Source organism: Prionailurus bengalensis, chromosome A1, assembly GCF_016509475.1.
Source record: "Prionailurus bengalensis isolate Pbe53 chromosome A1, Fcat_Pben_1.1_paternal_pri, whole genome shotgun sequence".
Lineage (NCBI taxonomy): Eukaryota > Metazoa > Chordata > Mammalia > Carnivora > Felidae > Prionailurus > Prionailurus bengalensis.
In genome coordinates this window covers 194,520,928-194,542,500 of record NC_057343.1, presented here as the reverse complement: position 1 = coordinate 194,542,500, position 21,573 = coordinate 194,520,928, and the positions used below count along the sequence as shown (strand labels likewise).

The 21,573-nt window shown below is 42.6% G+C and overlaps 1 protein-coding gene across 2 annotated transcripts in view; it reads left to right on the top strand.

The window, feature by feature from the left end:
• The window catches only part of GRIA1 (glutamate ionotropic receptor AMPA type subunit 1), a 303,014-nt gene extending 288,247 nt beyond the window's left edge, over positions 1-14,767 (top strand). For both annotated transcript variants that reach the window (XM_043597761.1, XM_043597751.1), the window contains exons 15-16: positions 4,261-4,395; positions 12,123-14,767. In XM_043597761.1, the coding sequence (XP_043453696.1) occupies positions 4,261-4,395; positions 12,123-12,323 (336 nt within the window). In that variant the 3' untranslated portion in view covers positions 12,324-14,767. The remainder of the gene's footprint in view (positions 1-4,260; positions 4,396-12,122) is intronic.
• Positions 14,768-21,573: the final 6,806 nt, after the last annotated feature.

Here is a 21,573-nt window from a genome sequence, read left to right as displayed (position 1 = left end):
TCTTGGGGTTGGGGTGAGTGTCAAAGGTCACTTCATCTAACTATCTAGTGCTCGAATCCCTTAGATGACCCCATCAGTTTTTTCCTGAATGCATCTATGTTTGGCATACTCACCACCATCCATGGCAAAACATTCCACATTTGGACAGCTCTACTGAATCAAAAGATCTTCCTTAGTTGAATCAAATCCACCTCCCCGTAGCTTCCTCACTTTGGTCCTAGCTAGTAAGTGAGCCTAGCCAACTACTGAGTCTCTATTCCTAGGAAATAATCAACCACTCGGGAAAATGGCTCATGGGCTAAAAATCCAAGTTCTGGAAAAGCACAAGTGAAAGCCTATTACAGCAGGAAGGCTAATAGGTAGGAAATGGGTTGGACTTCTCTCTAGACCCTGAAAGGCAAGTCAGGTCACACATTCAGCATGTGAAACAATTGAAGGCAGCCCCTAAAAGTCCAAATGTACAGACATCAGAAAATGTGTGGAATTCCTATGGAATGGAAAGAAGAGCAGGAGCTGGAGGCTTTGCTTTGTAGGAGTTCACACTCTTAACAGGAAGGTAAGAAGCAGTTGGAGAAACCTGAAGGTCCAGACTTAGCAGGCCTTGGATGATGGGCACCACCAGTCTCTATGGAAGGGAATGGTCCTATGGCCAAAGGCTTTGGCTTCTCCTTGGAACTTTCTACTTAAGCCATTAAAAAAAAGCTTCAAGTCCCTCCTGCTCAGGCCTGGCTCAAACCTCTTCATGAAGACTTAAGCCAGCCCCATATTCTTGGACGGGATGTTGGCTCAGAAACACAGAGGGAGTCTGGGACAGTCCCCCATTATGTGGGAAGAGCAAGAAAAAATGTGAAAATTAAAACCTCTCCCTTCCACATGAGGGAGGCGACAATTCAAGACAACAGGTTAAGGGGGATGGATGAAGGGGGGGTGCTCATCACCATGACAACAAGCCCAACAATTCTGAAAGATGGATTTTTTTGGGTTTTCTTTTCACCTGTCATTCTTCTCAGTGCTGTCACTCTCTTCCCTCCCTCCTGGCAGAAGACAAGTTGTGACTTTTTCACTCCCACCAACAAGCTGCCTGGCTTTTGGGAGTACAGCTGCTATGGGATGGGAGGAGAATGGAGTCCCCCAGAAGGGTGCTCAAAAGACTCAGGTTCTAGCTTTTCTCTCTCCCTGGTCATATCTGGGAAGCTTGTAGCTTTCCCAGGAAACATGAACACAGCTGTTCATACATAAGTCCATGAAGAAACACATCCTCTTGTATGGAGGAATCAGAGCTCTGGTCTGATTAAAAGTGGATTTTTAACCCTGCTCCTGGATATCCCATCATATTCCCAGAGTGAGTCAAAGACAGTCATTAAAGGCAACTGAACAGAAGACCGCGGCCTCGGGCCTCCTTTGAAAGAACTAAAGTTGGTGTGATCAAAAAGCAAATGGTACACATAAGGGAGATCATAAAACCTTGCCTAAATGTAAACTCCCCAACTTTGCGAGCTAAGAAAATAGCAACACCAGCCTTTCATTCCACACCCTATCAAATTATGCCAGATTAGACAGTCGTGCTACATCTAAGTTTGCTTCCTAATACAGGTAGGGAAAGGTCCCGGGTGCCCCCTTGATTCCAGAAGTCTTTCCCTCACCCCCTGTGTTGACATAAGAAGGGGATGAGTGGCACTCTCTGTCCTGCAAGAGGTGGAACTCCCCATACCACGTGGCTACCCTCTCTGTTTGTATGGGATGTGTCCTCCAACACACATTGCGGTCTTTGTAGGCCAGAGACCTCCTTCAGAAGTGAAAGATGCTCTCCACCTCCAGACATAGTCAAGTGCTCAGCCACTGAATGTTTCTTCTTCTGCCATTACATACAATATGCCCTTTATCCCTACTTTCATATGAAGATCTCATCCTGCTTCCTTCCCAGGTATACCAGAAATAGACACCCCACCCTCTATGGCCAAGGAGGTAGATGCCCTCTAAGGGTTTCTTGAAGAGAGTGACCAAAAAAAAAAAAAAAAAAAAAGGATGCCCACTACTCCCTTATCCTTGAAGACAATCGTCAACCAAGGTGAACTTGAAAAGACCATGAGGAAGAAAACACAAAGTGTTGGTGACCAAGGAGGCAAGGTGCACTTCAGCTGTTGAAAGGCTGATTAGCATGTGAAGCCAACAGGACTTCTTTCTTTCCTCCCAGCTTCCTGCGCACCACCTTCCCCCAGGCCTGTTCCTCATCCACTCCCTCTGAGCATCACTGTCAACCACTCTTTTTTAAGGTGTGAACTGATGACACATTAACATGCCTCCCCACCTTACCCTTAGCCCCGTCTATACAGAAAAGTTGGTTTGGTTTAAAAAAAAAAAAAAATTTCCCCCCACACAGACGAGTTTTATAGGAACTTCTACTGACCATAAATCCTGGTCTCTGAAACAGAATTACAGACCTCCTGAATGACAAACAGGGAGACATTTTGAGTGTTCTGAAAAACCACACCAAGTGGGGATTTACTTGTCTAGCCAACTCTTGAACCAAGCATTTTGGGCATATCCCTTATCAGGCTATTATACCAGAGCAGGAGAAATTCTACCTCTTGGAAGAATCATTTCCACTGCTTCCACAGCCAAAATATGCCTTGCCAAGTGTAACCCATATTCAAGAGCCATCTGCTTTAGCAATACAGGAAGCCACCAAAGGGGTGTGCTTTAGATAATCCTACAGCTCTGCTAGCTAGTGCTGCTTCTGGGGAGGGAAGGCATGCTCCTATTTGCCAGCTGCAGTCCCCAAGCCAGCCCTGCTGAATCCTGTACAATGCACCAAGTGGAACTAGGGCAGAGCCCACTGACTTAGTCCATAGCAAACTCCTTTCCACACGTCCAGATCTTAATAGGCAGATGTCCAAGGAGTCCCTAGGGCAAGACAGTTCACCTTTTGTTTGGCTTGCCTCCATCCCCACCTGAAAAAGAATACATACAGAGACATAAAAGCTATATCCTATCCATTGTTACCAACTAACCAACCATGGTGTGTACCTGTGCCAGCTGAAGTGTGCATTTCATTTTAATTCAATGAGAAACTTGTTGTACATGAGCAAACAATATAAACGAAGATGTTAGAGCCACCATGACATCTAAGAATGAGTATTCTTTGAAGATTTAAAGACGTTCACTTGCCTGTGTCAAAATCTTGACTGAGCACTTTCAGCCTCTCTCTGAGCTATAACTCTCACCCTGACCACCAGTTTCCTTTGGTCTCCAAAGGAGTCCTTTGGTCTCCAAAGGAAACTGGTCCCCAGTTTCCTCAGTCCGACAGTTTGAACCTGACTGGAGGTGACAGAATGCAGGGACAGTCTCACCAGACTGATGGCCTTTCTCAGGCCCCACAAAGTGAGCTCTGTCTACCCACTACTGGACATGGGTACTTATCCCCCAGCCCTGGGAATTAGTGTGTTCCATGACTTTGTTCATCCAGAACCAGTATAAGATCTTTTACTGTAGGCACCAGAGATTTCTAAATTCAGCTACCTGAGTCTGCCTACGATGTCTTTTAGCAAGCACCTCCAACAGAAAAATGACACCAATTAAACATAATTACTAGGATTTAATAGAGCCATTTTTCTATCCAAGTGCCTTTTTACTATTCTAAGACCCCCCCCCCACTGTTTTCTTTTTTCCCTAGATTGGGACTCAGATCAGTAAGTTAAAAGTACACATTGATTGGTCTTTATTACGTGTGCAATAACTCTCTTATTAAATTGAAATTAAACATACATCTAGGGAAAAGTTCACTTTAAGTGCCAACTCAGAAAAACACTCAGAGACATAAACAATAAGCAAGGCTGATGCTTTGCACAACAGAGAGGTGGGGGACAGGAACTGAACTAGAAAGGGAGGCACACATTCTCTGAAAGAATAGGGTAAGCTCAAGGATGCAGATTTTGGTAGAAGCTGCCTGAATTTCTTGTGGTGCCTCTTGCCCCAGAACAGGCATTGTGAAGGGAGGGAAACGTAATTATAAATTAAATATAATCAGGGATGCTTTGGGATATTGTCACACACACACACACACACACACACACACACCCCTTTTTCCTAGGAATATTTAGCACTCTATCAATGAATAAAAAGCCTCTCCGACTATTTTGAATGTTAAAAAGGGTGATGGGGTTGAGTGTATGTGTGTAAAAATGCTGTTGCTTGGATGGTCTCTAGCCTTTTGGCTCACTTTACTCTTCCCCCTGCCCCCTTCCCTCCTCCCCTTCCTAGGACAAGACAAGTGCTCTGAGCCTCAGCAATGTGGCAGGCGTGTTCTACATCCTGATTGGAGGACTTGGACTAGCCATGCTGGTTGCCTTAATCGAGTTCTGCTACAAATCCCGTAGCGAATCCAAGCGGATGAAGGTGGCATCGTCTTCCCAGGCCTTTTTCCTACCCTATTTTGTGATACAGCTGGGTTTCCTGGGAGTGTCTGTGCTAGAAAGGGTGGAGAGTGAAACAAGGTTGAAGTTAGCTCTGGGCAGGGGCCCAGAAAGCTCCGATGGGAAAGGTGATGGGAAAGGAGACAGCTATGAGAAAGGAAGGGAGATGGGATGTGTCAGGGTCAACATAAGGCCTGGGAAACAACTGTACCAGCCAGAGATGGGGTGGTGAGATTAAAAGTTAGGAGTTTAAGTGGACAGTCAACACAATGTGAGGCAAGAGTGGTTGCTGCAAAAGTAGATTCTCTCTGAGTTTTCATTAACAGAAGTGTAGCTCTCAAAATACAGGAGAGGGTGTCTACCCTCTGTAAGATAGATAATCTTGCCACGCTTGGTGAGTTAGGTCTTTTCTTAGTTACTCTACTGTGAGATGGACTTTGGCAAAGAGAATCATGCACAAAAGAGCAGCAAGTTAGCTAGATGACCCTATTTGCTGAAGGCAAATAGCCGGAAAAGAGAATTGTGGAGGATATGAGAGCTGTCTATAAAAACGTAAAGACTTTGTAGGTGGGAAAAAAATAGACGAGTTCTGTGGGGTCCCAAAGTGTACAATACGAACTAATTACTAAAAGCTATGGAGAACAGAGGTTAACACAGTGAGATCTAATGTTCTTTCAGAGCTACTGGGAAAGGAAATGGACTATCCCAATAAGTAGCAAGCCTCCCATCACTGGAGGTATACAAGTAGAGGCCAAGTAACTCTGGGGGAGGATATAGGTTCAAATACTCAAAGGGAGTTTGGATTAAATAACCTTCAAGACCCCTCACATTTCATGATTTAGCTTCAATAAGAAAATATTTATGCAAGTGTTAATTATATAGGCAACACCATGAGCAAGATACCATAATGAGACACAGAGGTTGGAGATACAATCTGTGACCTTCAACAACAAAAAATTGCACAGCAAAATTACTCAGTGAAGCAACTTATAGATATGAAGGCCTATAGGAATACAGAGGAGGCATAAATTAGAGAAGGCTTCCAGGAAGAGGCAAAAATTAAGAGGAAGGACAAGTGGGATTCAGACCAACAAAAGTGGAGGGAAATGCAGTCACTGAGCAATGTACCCTAGGCTGTTACGTTGGTTTGACCAGACTAAGAAGATTCATTGGTAGGATTTGCTCCCCTAGAATGTGCCCTGAGAAGCCTATATAACCTCAGTATATACCCACTGTTGAATCACGACCATAGCCTCTTGCCTAGCCACTCTCAGCCTTGGGGCAACAGCCCTACACATATCTCCAGGGTCGCTCTTGGAGAAGACATTGCTGGACATTTGCTTCCCCTGTTTGGAAACTCTGTATTCAGTTCTGTACACAGAGAGTGGGAGTTGGAGGAGGAGGGCCTTCTGTCCTGGCATTCAGACCTTCTGTCCTGGCATTCAGCATTTCCACATCATGGTTCCAGCCTACTTTCCCCTCCCAAGCAATCTGCTCTTACATACTCCGTACTCTAGCCACCCACCTTGTGCTTCCCACCCATGTGCCTTAATGCAGGCTAATCTCTCTCCCCATCTTCTGCCCATAGGACCCATTTAAAAGGCAATGTAACCAAGATACAATAACAAGGAACAATTAAGGGATGGTAGTATGATGGTATTTAGCCAGCGGACCTAGGAACACCTCATTCCTACCCTTAACCAGCTCACCCACACCAGGTCTTCTCAGAAAGGACAAAGCAGGGAAAAAGCATGGGCCTCAGACCTTAAACCCAGGGTAGACCTCCAAAGAGCTTGACAAGCACAATAAGGTCTCCTAGAACCTAAACAAAGATTTCTTTACCTATTCCACCCAAACATAAGCCCAAAAATTCTCCAAAGTGAGGAAATCCCACTCTGGAGGCAGAGGAGAACAGAAAAAAAGCTAGGTGAACTACAACCTTTATAACACCCCAAAACCTTCCATGTGAGCTATGACCCAAACCAAGGGTTCAAGATTGGCCTGCTACATATCGCAGGATCTCCTTCTCACTGGTCCCCGAGAGCACAGTGCAGTGTGGTGGCCTAAAGCACAGGCTCTAGAGACTGTCTGAGCATAGATTCTGCCTGCTCTATTTGCCAACTGTGTCATCTGGGACAAGCTCCAGTAGCTCTCTGATCCTCATTTTCTATAGAATGGGGCTAGTGGTAGGACATATCTCATAAAATTATTGTGAGCATTGTGTGATAAATGGACATAAAGGGATTGTTAAAATTCCTGGGTCATAATAAGCTCTCAATAAATAACAATACTCACACTGATAACTACTATTTATAATAATAATTATTTTTCCCATTAGTGATCAGCCCTTTTTAATCAGTCTTTTTAAGACTTTAATCAGTCTTTTTAAGACTTTCCTTTTACTGCCCCTACTTATGTGTCCTAGGTTTTTTGAGCTATATAGATCGTGAGTTCTTTAAGGTAAGAAGTATGTCTAATTTCTCTTTGGACATTCCACACACATAGGATAATTATCAGTAAAATTATGTAGAATTGTCCCCAGAAGAGAAAAACTCTTGAAGGATGAAGTGATGCATGGGGGAGAGCTGCTATTTGGGTAAACAAATACGACCATCAAAACCACCCAGGCTGGAAGCACAAACATCATCGTCCAAGGTGGTTCTGGCCCCATCTTTTTGTGTTCATAAAATCACATGAGAGCAGGCATCCATCAAGCAGGAACTGCTTGGACCTCTGACCCTTCCCATGGGATTACCATGTCCCAATAATCATGGTCAGTGCCAGGTAACGGTACCAGGGTGGTTAAAGACTGGGATCCTCTTAAAACTAGACAGTTGGCTTTCACCACTGAAATCACAACATTCAGGTTAAGACAAGAATCCTTAGAAGAGGCCACTGAGTGATGCCATAACTTGTTGGGGGACATTCGCACCCTTTCCTTTACAAAGATGTCAAATTTCTCAGAAGCCAACATCAGGATCTCTTAGACTCATTCATCAGAATCTTTCACCACAATATTTTATAATTAATTCCATTGTTCAACACAACTTCTGCCCAACTCATCAAGGTTCCTAATAGATGTTTTAATCTTCCAACTGCAGAGAAGATACTTTTACTGTCTTTCTTAATCAACCCAGCCCTTCAGTTCTGAAGCCCCACCAACTTCTCTCTTATCCAAAGGAGAAAAGTAGAACACTATCAACCTGCCTCTCAGATGCATTCACAACTTGATAGTTTTCTTTATTATTCTGTAATTAGCCTTCCCCAGAGGCAGTTAGCTCTTTACAGACATGTTAACAGTGTCACAGGCCGTTGGTGAGAAACTTCCTTCCTGTTCCTTTCCTTGATCACTGTGTTTGGCCAACTTTTAAGATCTTGAGCCCCTAAACATAGTTGAGGGCCAACCCCCAATTTCTCAACCATGGTCAAAGAGCCTTTCCCCACTGTGCAAAGAAGAGATAAGAAGAAAAGGAAGGGGGTAGAGAAGGGAAGAAGAAGAAAAGAAGGGAAGATGACATCTTTTTAGTAACTTCCATGTTCAAAGTACTTTATATACATTTTCATTAACCCTGTAATATGCTGTGCTTACAATTCTTCAGATGAAGAAATAGGGATTCAAAGAAGCTTAAGTAGTTTGTCCTAGTAAGGTCACACAAGCTAGGAGCTGGAAAAACAGGAATTAGACTTCCAATGCAGGAAAAGATCATTCTGAGTACCTACGATGTGTGTCCTCAAGTGGCAGCCACAGTACATAGACAATTAAGATGCAGCCCTATCCTTAGGTTTTCCTGAGGTAGTTGTTGAGGCCACCCATGATTAGTAATCTATTGCTTGTGTGTTGTCGAACCCCTTTCCTTTTTGATATGTCATAGGAACAAGACACACAATAGGTGTCACAGGACAGTGGGAAATCATCCTGGAGGCATTCCTTCCACAAAGACATACTGAGCACCACTGTATGAGGCATTGCTCAGCACTGGGGACATACTCAGGAACAAAACAGACATAGCTTCTGTTCTCAAGAAGCTACAAGTAATGGGAAGACAGAAAGTAAATAGATACTTACATGTTCAGTGAGTGTTTGAAGAAAAATGCTGGACTGTCAAGTCCTGTTGAGGGAATGAGGGCTGGGACAGATCAGAGAGGTTCCCCTGAGAAACTGGTATCTAGCAGACTTGAAGTATGGAAGGAATTAACCAGGGGAAAGGCATTGCCTGCAAAGGATGCACATGTGTGAGACACCCAAAGATTAGAACTTATGCCCAGAAATAGGAAGAAGTCCACACTCACCAGAGCATAAGAAGACTTCAGGAAGAAGAGAACACATGAGAGGTGGGGACTCAGAAAGGGATTTCTGACAACCACACCATTTGAGTAAGATTTAAGTGGTCATATAGTTGCAAAGATACATAACCTAAGACACGCTCCAGATTGAAGTCTCAGATCCCCTTTCCTCTGCCTGGAGAAACAGACCAAAACTGAGTCCTTCACTGACATTAAAGACAACCAGGGTCTGTATTATTGCCCATATTTCTCCCTGTGGAAAACAATTGTATGTGGCAATACTGACATGAACTGTATTTAAGCCACAGCAGCTGAAGCTTTACATGTTTGCCTAGAATTATCAAGCAGCTGAGAGACTTGGTAACACAGGGGTGTGTCCTCCACAGCAGGCAGTCACTCCGGCTCTTAGCACACATGCTAGTAGGAGGTCATCACTGAGGTTTGAGCTTTTATTAGGATGTTCTAGGATGTGCAGAGTCTGGGAAGACTTTTCTTAGAAAAGCAAGTAGCTGGTGAGTTTGGATGTAAACACTGTTAGAGAAATGAGTCTCTCAAGAGTTAACCTGGGGGTGCCGGAGGTTGGACTTTTAACTCACACTTTTCTCCCTGGGTATCAGCTTCAAAAACAACTGTAAGGATGAACTTTAAGAATGGCTGGTATGTCAAGGATGGACGAGGGAGAACTTCATTTCCTAGAGGCAAGGGGAAGAAGGACATCAGCTTACGATAGCCTAGCTACAGAGGGTACAGTTAGAAGGTCATCCACTTTGACACTAGGTGACAGATAACTACAACCTTAAGTCAGTTGGTCCGAAGTCCTCACTTTCTCTATAAAGTGAAGGATATAAACTAGATGTGTGTATTTCAACTTTGCTTGCACATTAGAATCACCTGAGGAGTTTTTAAAAGCCCAGATGTCCAAGCCATGCATCACACCTAGTAAGTCAACATCTTTGAGGGTATATCTGAGGCATCAGTGCTTTTCCCCCCAAAACTCCCCAGATAACTCCATTGTGCAGTCAAATTTGAGAACTAATGATCTAGTCATTTGTAGTATTGCTTTCCACTCCAAAGTTTTGACTCCATTCATCTGTTCTCCTGAGATCCCATAAGTGTCTTAGAAAAGAAGCCGGTAAGCAGGTAGCACTCACTGTCAATAGGATTATGGAGTTATTGACCTTGGAGAAGCCCTTAACTTCCAAGAAAACCATTTCTGAGTGGTGTGAACATGGAGGGTTTTAGCTACATGCCTAGCTAAGTTATCTCAGACTTTGGTAGGCACCAATATTTACTATGCCACCAATCTTCTCCTTTAAGATAAATTCATCAAGTATCACCAACTTCAATAGAATATTATGGGAATATGTGAGACTTTTTTAGAAACAAAGCCCAGGATTATCTGTGTGAACTTTAAACTTTATTTTTTAATTAAAGGGATGTGGTAGAGAAAAATCATAAAAGATAAACATCCAAAGTTAATCCATAGAATGTTTCCTCATTCCCATATACACAAATAAGCATAAGTGAGAATAAGTAACCATTAATTCCTTGGGTTTTCTTTTCACATTTCACCCATAGAGCATCACAGTAGTTTTTATTTGGCCTTCACTTAGAAGAATGCAATCCAGGGCACATTTCCTCTTGAGTGGAGGACAATCAAGGCAGAATATAAATAAATCAAGTCCGGAGGCTTGAGGAGGAGGCAGAACCAGTGTGGGTAGAGCATCCTTTGGGGCAAATCTGTCTGAATCAGGGATTTTAAAAAGAAAGAACTCTTAAAAAAAAAAACACTGTCAGAATTGCTAGTAATAATACTTCCAGCATAGTATAGTACAAAGAATAAAAATTAGGTCAAACTGCTGTTTATGTCTATCTGGCCACCAGAGAGTGACTGACTTCTCTGATCACTAGGATCATGGAAATATGCAGAGAAGAAAATTCATAAACTTGTTGAGAAGGGCTCTAGGTGGTTGGATTTTGTTTTTGTTTTTTTTTTTAGACAAATTTAAGGATATCTATTCAGCATCTAACTACATGCTGGGCACTATGGGAGACAGCTATAGACTGGGGGAAAAATGAACCCTGCCCTCCTCCAGACAGCTCTCTTAAAGAAGAGAAAACCCACATACCTGAAGCAGAACCATTACAAAAGCATGTGTAATGTAGGAGTACTAGGCTGAAGGGGGCAAACACTTGATGGTACAGTCTAGGATGGCTTCAAGAAGGAGGTGAGAACAGAATTGAAGGATTGGTACAATTGGTCTCAGACACCTCTCAACTCATAGACAATTCTCCTATATATGATTCCCAAGAAATCAACCCCCACCTCAAAAATTCTATGAGTATCTCTTAATAGGAAATTAAAAGTGACAAGAAGAGAGACAGGTTTGGATTTCATGTCATGAAGCTTCTTTCTCCAAAGGAACTCAGAACAGAACCCTTCTTCTTATCTAATAAGATATGGTTCTAATTCCAGGTTGTGGTCTTGAACATTCTACCTCACTCATCTGACCCTTAGGGGATCACCGGAGTCCTTTTCACATCTAGAAGTCTAATATTTTGGAAATCACAAGCTTAATAGCAATGAACTGATGTGTCAGTCTAGAAGTCAGGTTATATGTGCTGTTGGGAAGCAGCTGACCTTCAGATAATGATGTTTGGAATGCATTCTCATTTTCTTTAGCACATGCTTCTTTCCAATTACATTTTTACTATTATTCAAACAAGTCCTATATTCCCATAACACATACTACTAGAGGCAGGAAAGAATTTTTCCTAAATCAAATCAGAGGTAGTTTTAAATTTTAACTCAGCAGTAACATACTTCTTTTTTTTTTTAACATTTCAAATCATTTTTCACGCAGTAGCACCATTCTTGCTAACAAAAGTCTGCAGGTGCATAGATTATCACATTTTACAAACATGGAGATTTTAAAGGTTTAGAGAGGTAAGGAGATATGCACAAGGTCATACAACTAGTTGATGTCAGAACCAGAACTAAAATCCCAAGTTTCCCAAACCCCTTTCTAGAGCTTTTCCACTTGATCATGTTGCTACATTTATTACCATTAATACTACCATCTTTATGGTATTAATAGAATACTTCTATCTTTATGGTAGTATTAATAGAATACTTCTATCTTTAGAAATCACAGAATATAAAAACTAGAAAGGATCTTAGTGACCACCCAGTCTAACACACCTCATTACAAAGAGAGAACAGGAGGTCCAGAGATGAGATCAGACTTGTCCAGAGCCACACAGCTGTTTTGTGAGTTCATGGGAAGCCAAGGTTAGCATTCCAGATAAGGAAAGGGGTTGGGTGGGGAGGAGAAGTGGAGTGAGATTTTAAGTCCAGCTTTGACTCATTCTCCTTACCAGTCACTGCCAAGGACCTGGGGAAGAACCCCCGGTCCTCCTGAAAAGGGTTTCTGTTTGATCCCACAGCAATCCATCAATGAAGCCATACGGACATCGACACTCCCGCGAAACAGTGGGGCAGGAACCAGCGGTGGCGGCAGTGGAGAAAACGGCCGGGTGGTCAGCCATGACTTCCCCAAGTCCATGCAGTCGATTCCCTGCATGAGCCACAGTTCAGGGATGCCCTTGGGAGCCACAGGATTGTAACTGGAGCAGATGGAGACCCCTTGGGGAGCAAGCTCAAGCTCCCCCAATTCCATACCAAGCCCTTCAGTGCCAAAAACAGTAAAATTGAAACGCAACCGCCACCAACCACCATGACCACAAGGATCAGATGATTCACCAGATTTTCCTAAAGAATTGAAAAATCATTTTGCCGTCCCTTTTCCTTTTTTGATGTTCTTTCACCCTTTTCCGTTTGCTAAGTGAGGATGATAAATAATACTGCACCGCAATAAGGGGAGAATAACCCTGTTGAACAGAGCCTGTGTCTCTGAAAATGGAGTCATAGGAACATTAATGAGGAAACTGTACTTTTTTCTTTTAATTCATTTGTTAATGTGTCTTAGTGTGTGCAAGATTTTCTTTCTTACTAATATCCATGGTTTGAAGGTTCTGTTAGGCCCCTTCCTCCTCCTGGCTTCTTATTCCCAACTCCCTACCCATGTCTCTTCAGTTTTCAGATTGGAGATTAAAGATTCGCTCCAGTTTACAAGCAAGCAAAAGGAAAAAGGCAACCTTCAAACTAATTCGCTATGGGAGCTCTCTAAGTTACCCTCCATTTCTCGACCCCAAGACATGGATGAGGATGGATGTTGTTGGAGAAGTGGACTGCCTTCCCCAGGAAGGGCACCTCCTAGACACTGATGTAGCTGAGAACATGTGCAAAAAGCAATTCAGACCAAGGGTGGTGGAGAGGACAAAGGCAGGTGTGCAGTCAGAGGAGGACTCACAAAGTTATTGCTGGAGTCTCAGAGAGAGCTTCCTTTAATGCGTAACAGCCATCCCATAGACCTTAGGTGGTTTCTTCACAGAGTCAACCTCAGCACTGAGCAGTATGTCTTTCTGCTATTCTCAAGCCCAAAGGCACTCTGGTGGCTGAATTGGCCTCCTGAACCAAGTACAGCCTTGGGAATGACAGCCTGGGAGATATTGCCCATGATTGTCACTTTTCATTTGCTTGACATCTGAGCAGGAACCCCACTGTGGAGTAGACTCTCTTTGGAGCCTCTGATATGGGGGAAAATGCTATGCAAACTGAATGCAAAAAAAAAAAAAAAAGGATGGAAGAATTTTGGAAGAGGAAGCATCATTGAAGCCCACAAGCAACAGAACCTTCCATGGTGTGCGCTGTCCTAGGATTAAGAGACCAAGTCAGCTTAGAGTTTTGCTGACCTGGAGAACTTGGATTTTTATGTCCATATAAAAATGTTGTTTTAGCATGTGGCCACTTTAGAAAGTAAAATACCCAAGGCTGAATTACTTTAAGGAAAACAAGGAGATGAATTAAGTTGATAATGACATTGGGGACCTTAAGATCACTGACCCCAACTTCTAACCCAAGAAGGCTGACCTTCCCCCTGGCTGAGACAGAATGAGGATGTATTATTCCAATGACCAGACTCAATATGCGCATGATTGTGACTATAAAGCTGAACTAAAGCAAGTTTAGAGAAGTGACAGGGTACATAAAGAGAGGCTCAGGCTGACTGCAACTTTAGTTGGAAAGGGGGTTCCTGGTACATATCTTTCTTGGAGATCCCAACTCTCATTCTTGGTGCAATTGGCTTCCAGCTGTCCAGCAGCCACTCTCCTAGGTGCATGATTCAGTGCGTGCCATGTGTCTTTAGCTTTTATTGATAACCATGTTCTGGCTTATTTCCTTACCCCCTACTTCTCTCCAGTCTTCTCTGCTAGGGGTTATCATTAGCAACTGACAAACTAAAGGTTTGGGAGCCTACCAACAAGTAGGTGCAGCATGATTGGCTTCATCTGTGGATTCTCTCAGTGGACACCCGCCATCTCTATGTCTCCCCCATTCTCCTAGTATCAGCCGTAGCAAAGAACCATCCCCAAATCAAACTCTATGCCCTTTCAACTCAAGTGTTGTTCAGTCTTTTCACGTGTCAATGTGGGCATGGTACGTGAAGCAGGACCCTCAAGATGGATTTTTTACTTCTCACTACTGCCAGCTGATGTCCTCCCCATCCCCTGTCCTCCCACCAGATTTTTGTCAGCCCTTAGCCTACCACTGCAGAATATGATATGACCTGTCATTAGGGAGTGCATTTCAGAGGAGTTAGAAATATCCCTCTTACTATCAACATGCTTCAAAGACCTTTTCCTTTGGTAAGATGCCTTTCCAGCCACCGAGCTCACCACTAACATGATCTGATAGGGAGAGACCATCTAAGCTAACAATGAGAGTATATGCTGTGTGGGGGTCCAAGACTCCACAGAAGATGCTTTTTATCAATAGAGGGGTGACGGGGGAAAACAAAAGCAAGAAAAAAGTTAACTTGTATTATGTATTTTTACTACACTTTTCTTAAAAATAGAGTACTGGGAAAACTCTGAAAGAGATTGACATTTTTCTCAACAGGAATCCATACTTAACAGTTCTGGCTTTCATTAAATTTTGCTCTTTGGTACCTGGGCCTTTTATTTAACATCTATATTTGTTTTAATTCTCTTGACAGATGTGTGAAAGGATTTTTGCTTGATCAAACACTAAATATTTTTTTGGTTCCTGTTTTTCTTTCAAGTAGCCAGGGTTTTTTTTTTCTTTTGGTATTTGCATAAAATGAAAGTATCACCAAGAATTAAATCACTGTGGATCCATTATCTACTTTTCATATTTGTCCATTCCATTTTTGTGCCATTTCTGAAGCCAAAGCTCTAAAGGTTATGTTATTTCCTTATTGCTGAACATTTTTAATGGTAACCACCATTCCTGATTCACAAACAGCTCTCAAATGAGTCATTTCAGCTAAACTAGTTCACCGTGAGTTATTCATTCAAACAGGATAACCAAAACAAAAAACAAAAACAAAACAAAGCAAAAAACCCGAGTAATATTGGTTTTCAAGGGCCACAGTTCCAACTGCATAGGGAGCAGGGCTTGACATACAGTGGTCACAGTACTTCCAGAGAACTGGATGGTTCACAGGGTATATCTTCCAGACACCCCCAGTCTTCTCTGGGGAGTGTCTAGGTGGAGTCTAGGTGTATCTGTGATGTGCGGAGTCACAACCAAAACCAGTTTAGACCATGCTTAAACATAGATCATCCTGGTCCCACACCACATGATCCTCTCATTCTTTCCTGCAAGTTTTTCTTTCACTCCAGCAAGATGGGCTTTCTCTAAAGGATCTGACATTTATTGACATTTAGATACCGATGATTAAGAACAACTTCAAATGTTTTCTTTCCCAAGGAATTTGGCATATTAACAGGGGTCAGAGATCTCAAATAAATTAACAAAGTTCTAATTGTGGCATTTCAGACAGTAACCACCATCTCTATGGTAAAGGGTTGAAGGAAGGCAAAGAAACCAGTGGACTCGTGTTCTTTTGATTGAAGCTCCAATCATTATTTCAACACCTACAGTCACCTCCAGCATGTAGGGTGCCTCTGAATGAAGAAACACTTTAACAGTGTTTCTGTGGAGAAACACTGACAGGTGGAGAAAATTAATCTCTGTCACCTTTCTTTCAAATAGCTGGGATAATGATCATAATGGCTATAAGAGCACATGTCACCATGTACTGAGCATATGCTATGTTAAGCACACTTCATACTTTCTATATTACTATAATGGCCCTCTCAGGTAGGGCCTTCTGAAAGAGGAACTCAGACTTTAAAAGATTACATAACTTGCTCACGCTCCTATAAGTGACAGAACCAGGATTTGAACTGGGTCTGCCTGAATCCAAAGCCTTTACATTACGTATCTCACTGGTAACCAGGTCATGATGCATGATGGTCAGGAAAATAGCAGGCAAGCAGTTCTCTACCTTCTTATAAAGCCAAAATAACTTTTTTTAAAAAAAGAATGCTTTACAGCTATACCTGCTACACCTTTGGGAAAGCCAACCTGTCTTTCTGAGTTAGTAGAAATCACTACTCCAGACTGGACTGCAAAAATGGAGAAGAGGAGAAAGTTACTTATCGTCCCTTTAAAATAGATCCAGGCTAGGGAGCAGCAAGCACATTGGAAAGGGGACTGAAAAGCAGGTCCCCTGCAAAATAGTTGATTCAGCCTGAAGAAGGATCTTCAGGGCCATCCTGGGGAAATGGTGCTAGCTTTTTGTACTAGCTTTTTGTATGACTAAGACCAGGATCCATTCTGGGAGTTACAGGAAATGGACTTAGTCTCAGCTACAGAAAGGAGTTCCTAATGGTCAGAGTATCCTCAGAGTATATTGGACTGCCCCTGGAGTCAAGGAGATGCCACAGGTGTGAAAGTTGACATACATATCCACTGATTTCCCTTACTTTATCTTGCATCTTTTATAGCCCTATTCAGGTTATTTGTTCAATAACACCCTAATATAGACTTCAGAGAGAGTCAGCAATACCCTACAGAAATGAGCATGAATATCTTTCAATGAAATCTCAAAACTCAACTTATCCTAATTAAGAAACAAAATGGCAAGTTCTTTCCTCACCAAATGCTAATGTTCTTTCAAGGAAAGAATGTCTAGGCAATACATTCCTATCTCACTTTACAGCTAAGAAAACTGAGTTCTTGCATAAGAAGCCATCTTCCTTTTTACCAAATACAATGGCATTTTCCCCTTGGGACTATGGAGACTTGACTGCCATCAGGTAGTCTGTGTTCTGGTGTTAGTCTGGCCACTGACAACCTTACTTCAGTGCTTTGTAATTTTCAAAAAGCTTTTATTTCTTGAAGTTTCCAGATCACATCATGAGTATAGAAGCAAATTGGTACAGTGGAAAGACCTAGATCAGGATTCACAACACCTGGCTTCTCTTCCTTCTTCCTTTACAATCTTGGACAAGAATATTATTAACTTCTCTGAGCCTCATCTTTCTTATCAAAGATCTAGGATATCTGGTGTCAAAATAAGCAGTGATACTGGATGCTAATTGCACACTGGAATCACCTATTGAACTTTACACAAAATCACTAGTGCCCAAGATACATCTCCAAATATCGTTTATCTGAGCTCAGGCATATTTGTCAGTGTATTGGTGTTGTCTGGTTTTCTTTTAAACTTTTAAGTGATTAAAATATGCAGCCCGGATTGAGAACCACTGCAGTTGTGTCAGCTTGGGAGTCAGAGAAAATGCTCATAGAAACTTATCTGAAAATTACCAAGAACTATATTAGGGTCATTTCTGTCAGTGGTCAGACTAACACCAGAATGCAAGTTACCAGATGGAGTCAAATCTCCCTCGTCCCAAGAGAAAATACCATTAGATTCACCTGATAAAAGAGGAAGAAAAGATACTGTTCCCAAGGACATGGGGTCTGAACACTCCTTTCCTCCTTAGGCATGTCTATAATAACATAACATTCTCCTGGGAGAAGAGAGAGACACAGGACATTAGAGATAAGATACAATTATCAAAGATATCTCCTCAGGAAAGGGCGTGGTGGGAGTGGGAAATAACTTTGTGAAATGAATCAGCTTTCAACACAGCCAGTTATTTTCCAAATGGGAAAACTACTTGGCTGTTTCCATTACAAACACCAAATCCCACCACTTGCATTTTTAACATAGTCCACTGGAAAGAAGTGCCTACTGACCTAATCTTCCATGGGCACTCTGAGTCCTACTAAGACAAGCCTAACTTCTCTGTACCACACTTGCCATTTTCAGAACCAGCATTGGCTAAGCACTAACTGCATACCGGGTAAGAAGCTAGGACATATCTCTCCTTTAGTCCTCAAAACAATCCTGCGAGGTGGGGATTTATCACCCCCACTTTGCATAAGAGGAAATGGAAACTCAGATTCAGAACCCAAGGTCATGCAGTCAGTCAATGACTTGACCTAGATTCCAATCCCACTCTGTCTCTCTAAAGCCACCACCTTTTCACTTTACCTGACTGCCTCCTAAAATTTCACCACACTAACGAAACGCATTGGAGATTGAAAAAAATATGAAGCCGATTGCCTACATTGCTGCCAATTTGTGGTGTGACCCTGGGCAACACATTTCCTACTCTGGGCCTCAGTGACCTCATTTGTGAAGTGGGAGAAGTGGGATTCATCTAATTGGTATCTAAGATCCCTCTTAGTTGTAGCCTTATGTCACTGATTCTCAACCAAAGCAGATTTTGTGCCTCCCGGACAGTTGGCAATGTCTGGAGATATTTTTTGTTGCCACAACTATGGGCAGAGGTGCTGATGGCATTTAGTGGGTAAAAACCCAGGGACACCACTAAATTTCTACAACACACAGTGCAACTTCCCACAACAAAGAATTATCTGGCCCAAAATGTCAATAGTGCCGAGGTTGAGAAACCCCATCTTATGTAATTACAGCATTGCAATACCCAGTTGAGCATGGACTATGGCAGAATAAGGCTGGAGAGTAAAAGCACAGGGATCCTAAATCAGGTGAACCATCAGAGAAGATGAACAGTTACAGGATTTTGTCAAGGAATAAACCAGGTTTAGGGAAGTAAGCTAAAGTCAGAAGTGTTTGGCCCACAGCATAAATCTATGGAGCCCAAAGAAGCCATGGCTGGGGGTTCAATCAGGCAGCCAGAGCCAACAGCTGTGGCTCAGGAGGCAGTAGGGGCTCTGCCTGCAGATGAGCTTATGCTCTACCCAGTCTCCTTTTGCAGGTGGCTCTGCAGCTAGAATCAGCTGAGAGGTGTCCAGGTGATCCCTACCACACCCACCCCACACCCAGAAAAAAACTGGATAAGCTTCATTTCTAATCCCAGAATATACACTTTTTCTTCTCATCAACATACATAATGAGCTCCCATGTCCACAGGTAGATGTCATGGGGAATAAGGAGTCAAATAAATGATAGTCCTGTCTCATGAAGTGTCAATAATAGGAAGAAAAAATAAAGCTCAGAAACACCATTAAGTATAACACAAGGTTAAAGTAGATGGAAAAAGTTGAAGTGCCTGGATCCAGGCTTCCACATGCTGCTCACCACCTTGTGTCCAGCCTTTAAAAAGGGGACTCTGAATAGATGCTATTCACTTTCTCCCTGATCACAATTTTCCGGCCACCCAGCTTCTGTCCTGTTTCTCAAACATGCATGGCATCCCCAGCATGCCATGCTTAGCTGCATCTCAAGGCTCTTGTGCCTGTTGGTTCCTCCACTTGAAACCCTTTTCACTTGCAAGGCTAGCTCCTTACCCATGTCTTGGCTAAAAATGTCATCTCCCCCAGAACATCCTTCCCTCTCCACCCTATGCAGACTAGCCCTGATGTCATTCAGTCTCACATTACTCATCACCACCTAATCATATCTTGTCTACTTGCTTACTGTCTGCCTCTTCCCATCTAAAATACACTCACAAGACCAGGGACCCTGTTGCTGCAGCACAATGCCAGGTACATAATAGAACCTCAATCAGTATCTGTTGAATGACCTGAGGAATGAGAGAGGTAGAAGTGAATTGTCTTTTAGTGCCCAAAGGAGGCAGAGCTCTGGGGAAATAAGGGAAGGAGGTGATGACATTCTTGTGTTGCCTGGGTAGGCATTACACAGTCAGAGACAGAAAAGGCATTCAAAGAAGGAGGTGCAGAATGAGTCAGAGCGTCAGGGCAGGAAGAGGCAGGGTCCGTTTGGGAAAAGGGCAAGTACAATGCAGCTTGTGCCGCATGTCCAGGCAAGCAATGACAGAGAAGGCTGGACTGGGCGAGAGGAGTGTTTATTTAATACATCATGAAATAGGGAGTTGAAGTTTTGGGGGCTGAGGAAGAAATCCATTCTGGTATCAGGTACTGAGTTTAGCAAGAAGCATGTATTTTGGGCACCTACTCTGTGCCAGGCACTGTGCTAGGTGTGCTCTATACCTACCAAATATAATCACCATGGCAGTTAGCCTGTGGGGCCAAATTACCACCCCACTTTCATTCCTGAGCAAACCGAGGCTCAGAGGTAGAAGTGGAACTTTAGACACCTAGATTTTGTGTAATTCCTACAACACAGGAATTCCCATTACAGATTATAGGAAGCCATCTGTCCACATGACAATTAAAAAAAAAAAAAAAAAGCCCCAGTAGGAGACAGACCTGCCACCTGTGGATGGCACTTGCCTGACCAGGGAAAAAGGTAATACTTTCAGGGCACTAATGGGTGTTGTACCACCAAAGACATTGTGATGCAAGGGATTTTTGATCCAGTCTACAGCCAATAAAAGGAACCAAGATGGGTTTATAAATCAAGTCGGGAGCACAAAATGAGGAAAGACAGATGCTTTGCAACATATTCACCATTCCAGCCCCATTCCAGCCGTAGTAAAACATTTTCATCAATTCCTGAGGAGTGGAGGTATTTTGGGCCCGTGGGAAATGTTGATAATAGTATCTTATATGTATCACATGGCAGGGGCTCCTTGGATCTAAGGATTCTAAATAAGTGTGTGTCTACATTTGGACTATTGCCACAGTAAGGCCGCTACTACCGACAAAGAAAACAGCCCACAAAATCAGTCCCTAAACACCACATTACAGGAACTATGTGGTACAATCATTAATGGTGATCGGCATTACCACTACCATTTCTTTGACATCTGCTCTGTGCCAGGCATTTTACGTACATTGTCTGATTTCATGCTTACATATCCTTGGGGAGAGATAGTCGCATTTCCTATGGATAAATGTTTTACCTAAATGGAAGAGAGTCAGAAAAGTTCAAATGGTAGGGGCCTTAGAAATCATCTGATTATTATTTTATCCAACTATATTTCATAAATAAGTGACCTTGAGGCCCTAGAAAATTATTGACTTTCCCAGAGTGGTGTAAGTTCCTAGTTAAACCAAGACTGGCTAGAAGCTAGCTCTCCTGGCTCCAAGTCCTGGGTACTTTGCATGTAGAGAGAGATCTTCTCATATGCATACAACCCTAAAGCTCACTGTCTGGCTTTTCATCTGGCTCTGTAGAGCTAGTTAAGTGTACCTGGATAAACTGGACCATGATCTGGGAAAGCTTTGTTTTGGATTGAGAAAAATTGTTGAAAATTCTTACGAGGACTAGTCTCAGATCTAAAGTGGGCAAATGCCCGGAGAGTGGGACTTCAGAATAGTGATAAAATTGTCCCCCAACTAAAAAAAAAAATTTTTTTATGTTTACTGTGTCCCAAAATTTCTTATCCGGGACAAAACCTTTTTTAGTGCACGAACTTCAGTTTCTTTAGAAATGTTCTTGGTAAGCAAGAACAACTGGCAGAGGCAAACTGGGTTAAAATGCTTGTTACCAGGTGTTTTCCTAATACTAGCTTTTGATAGGAATAG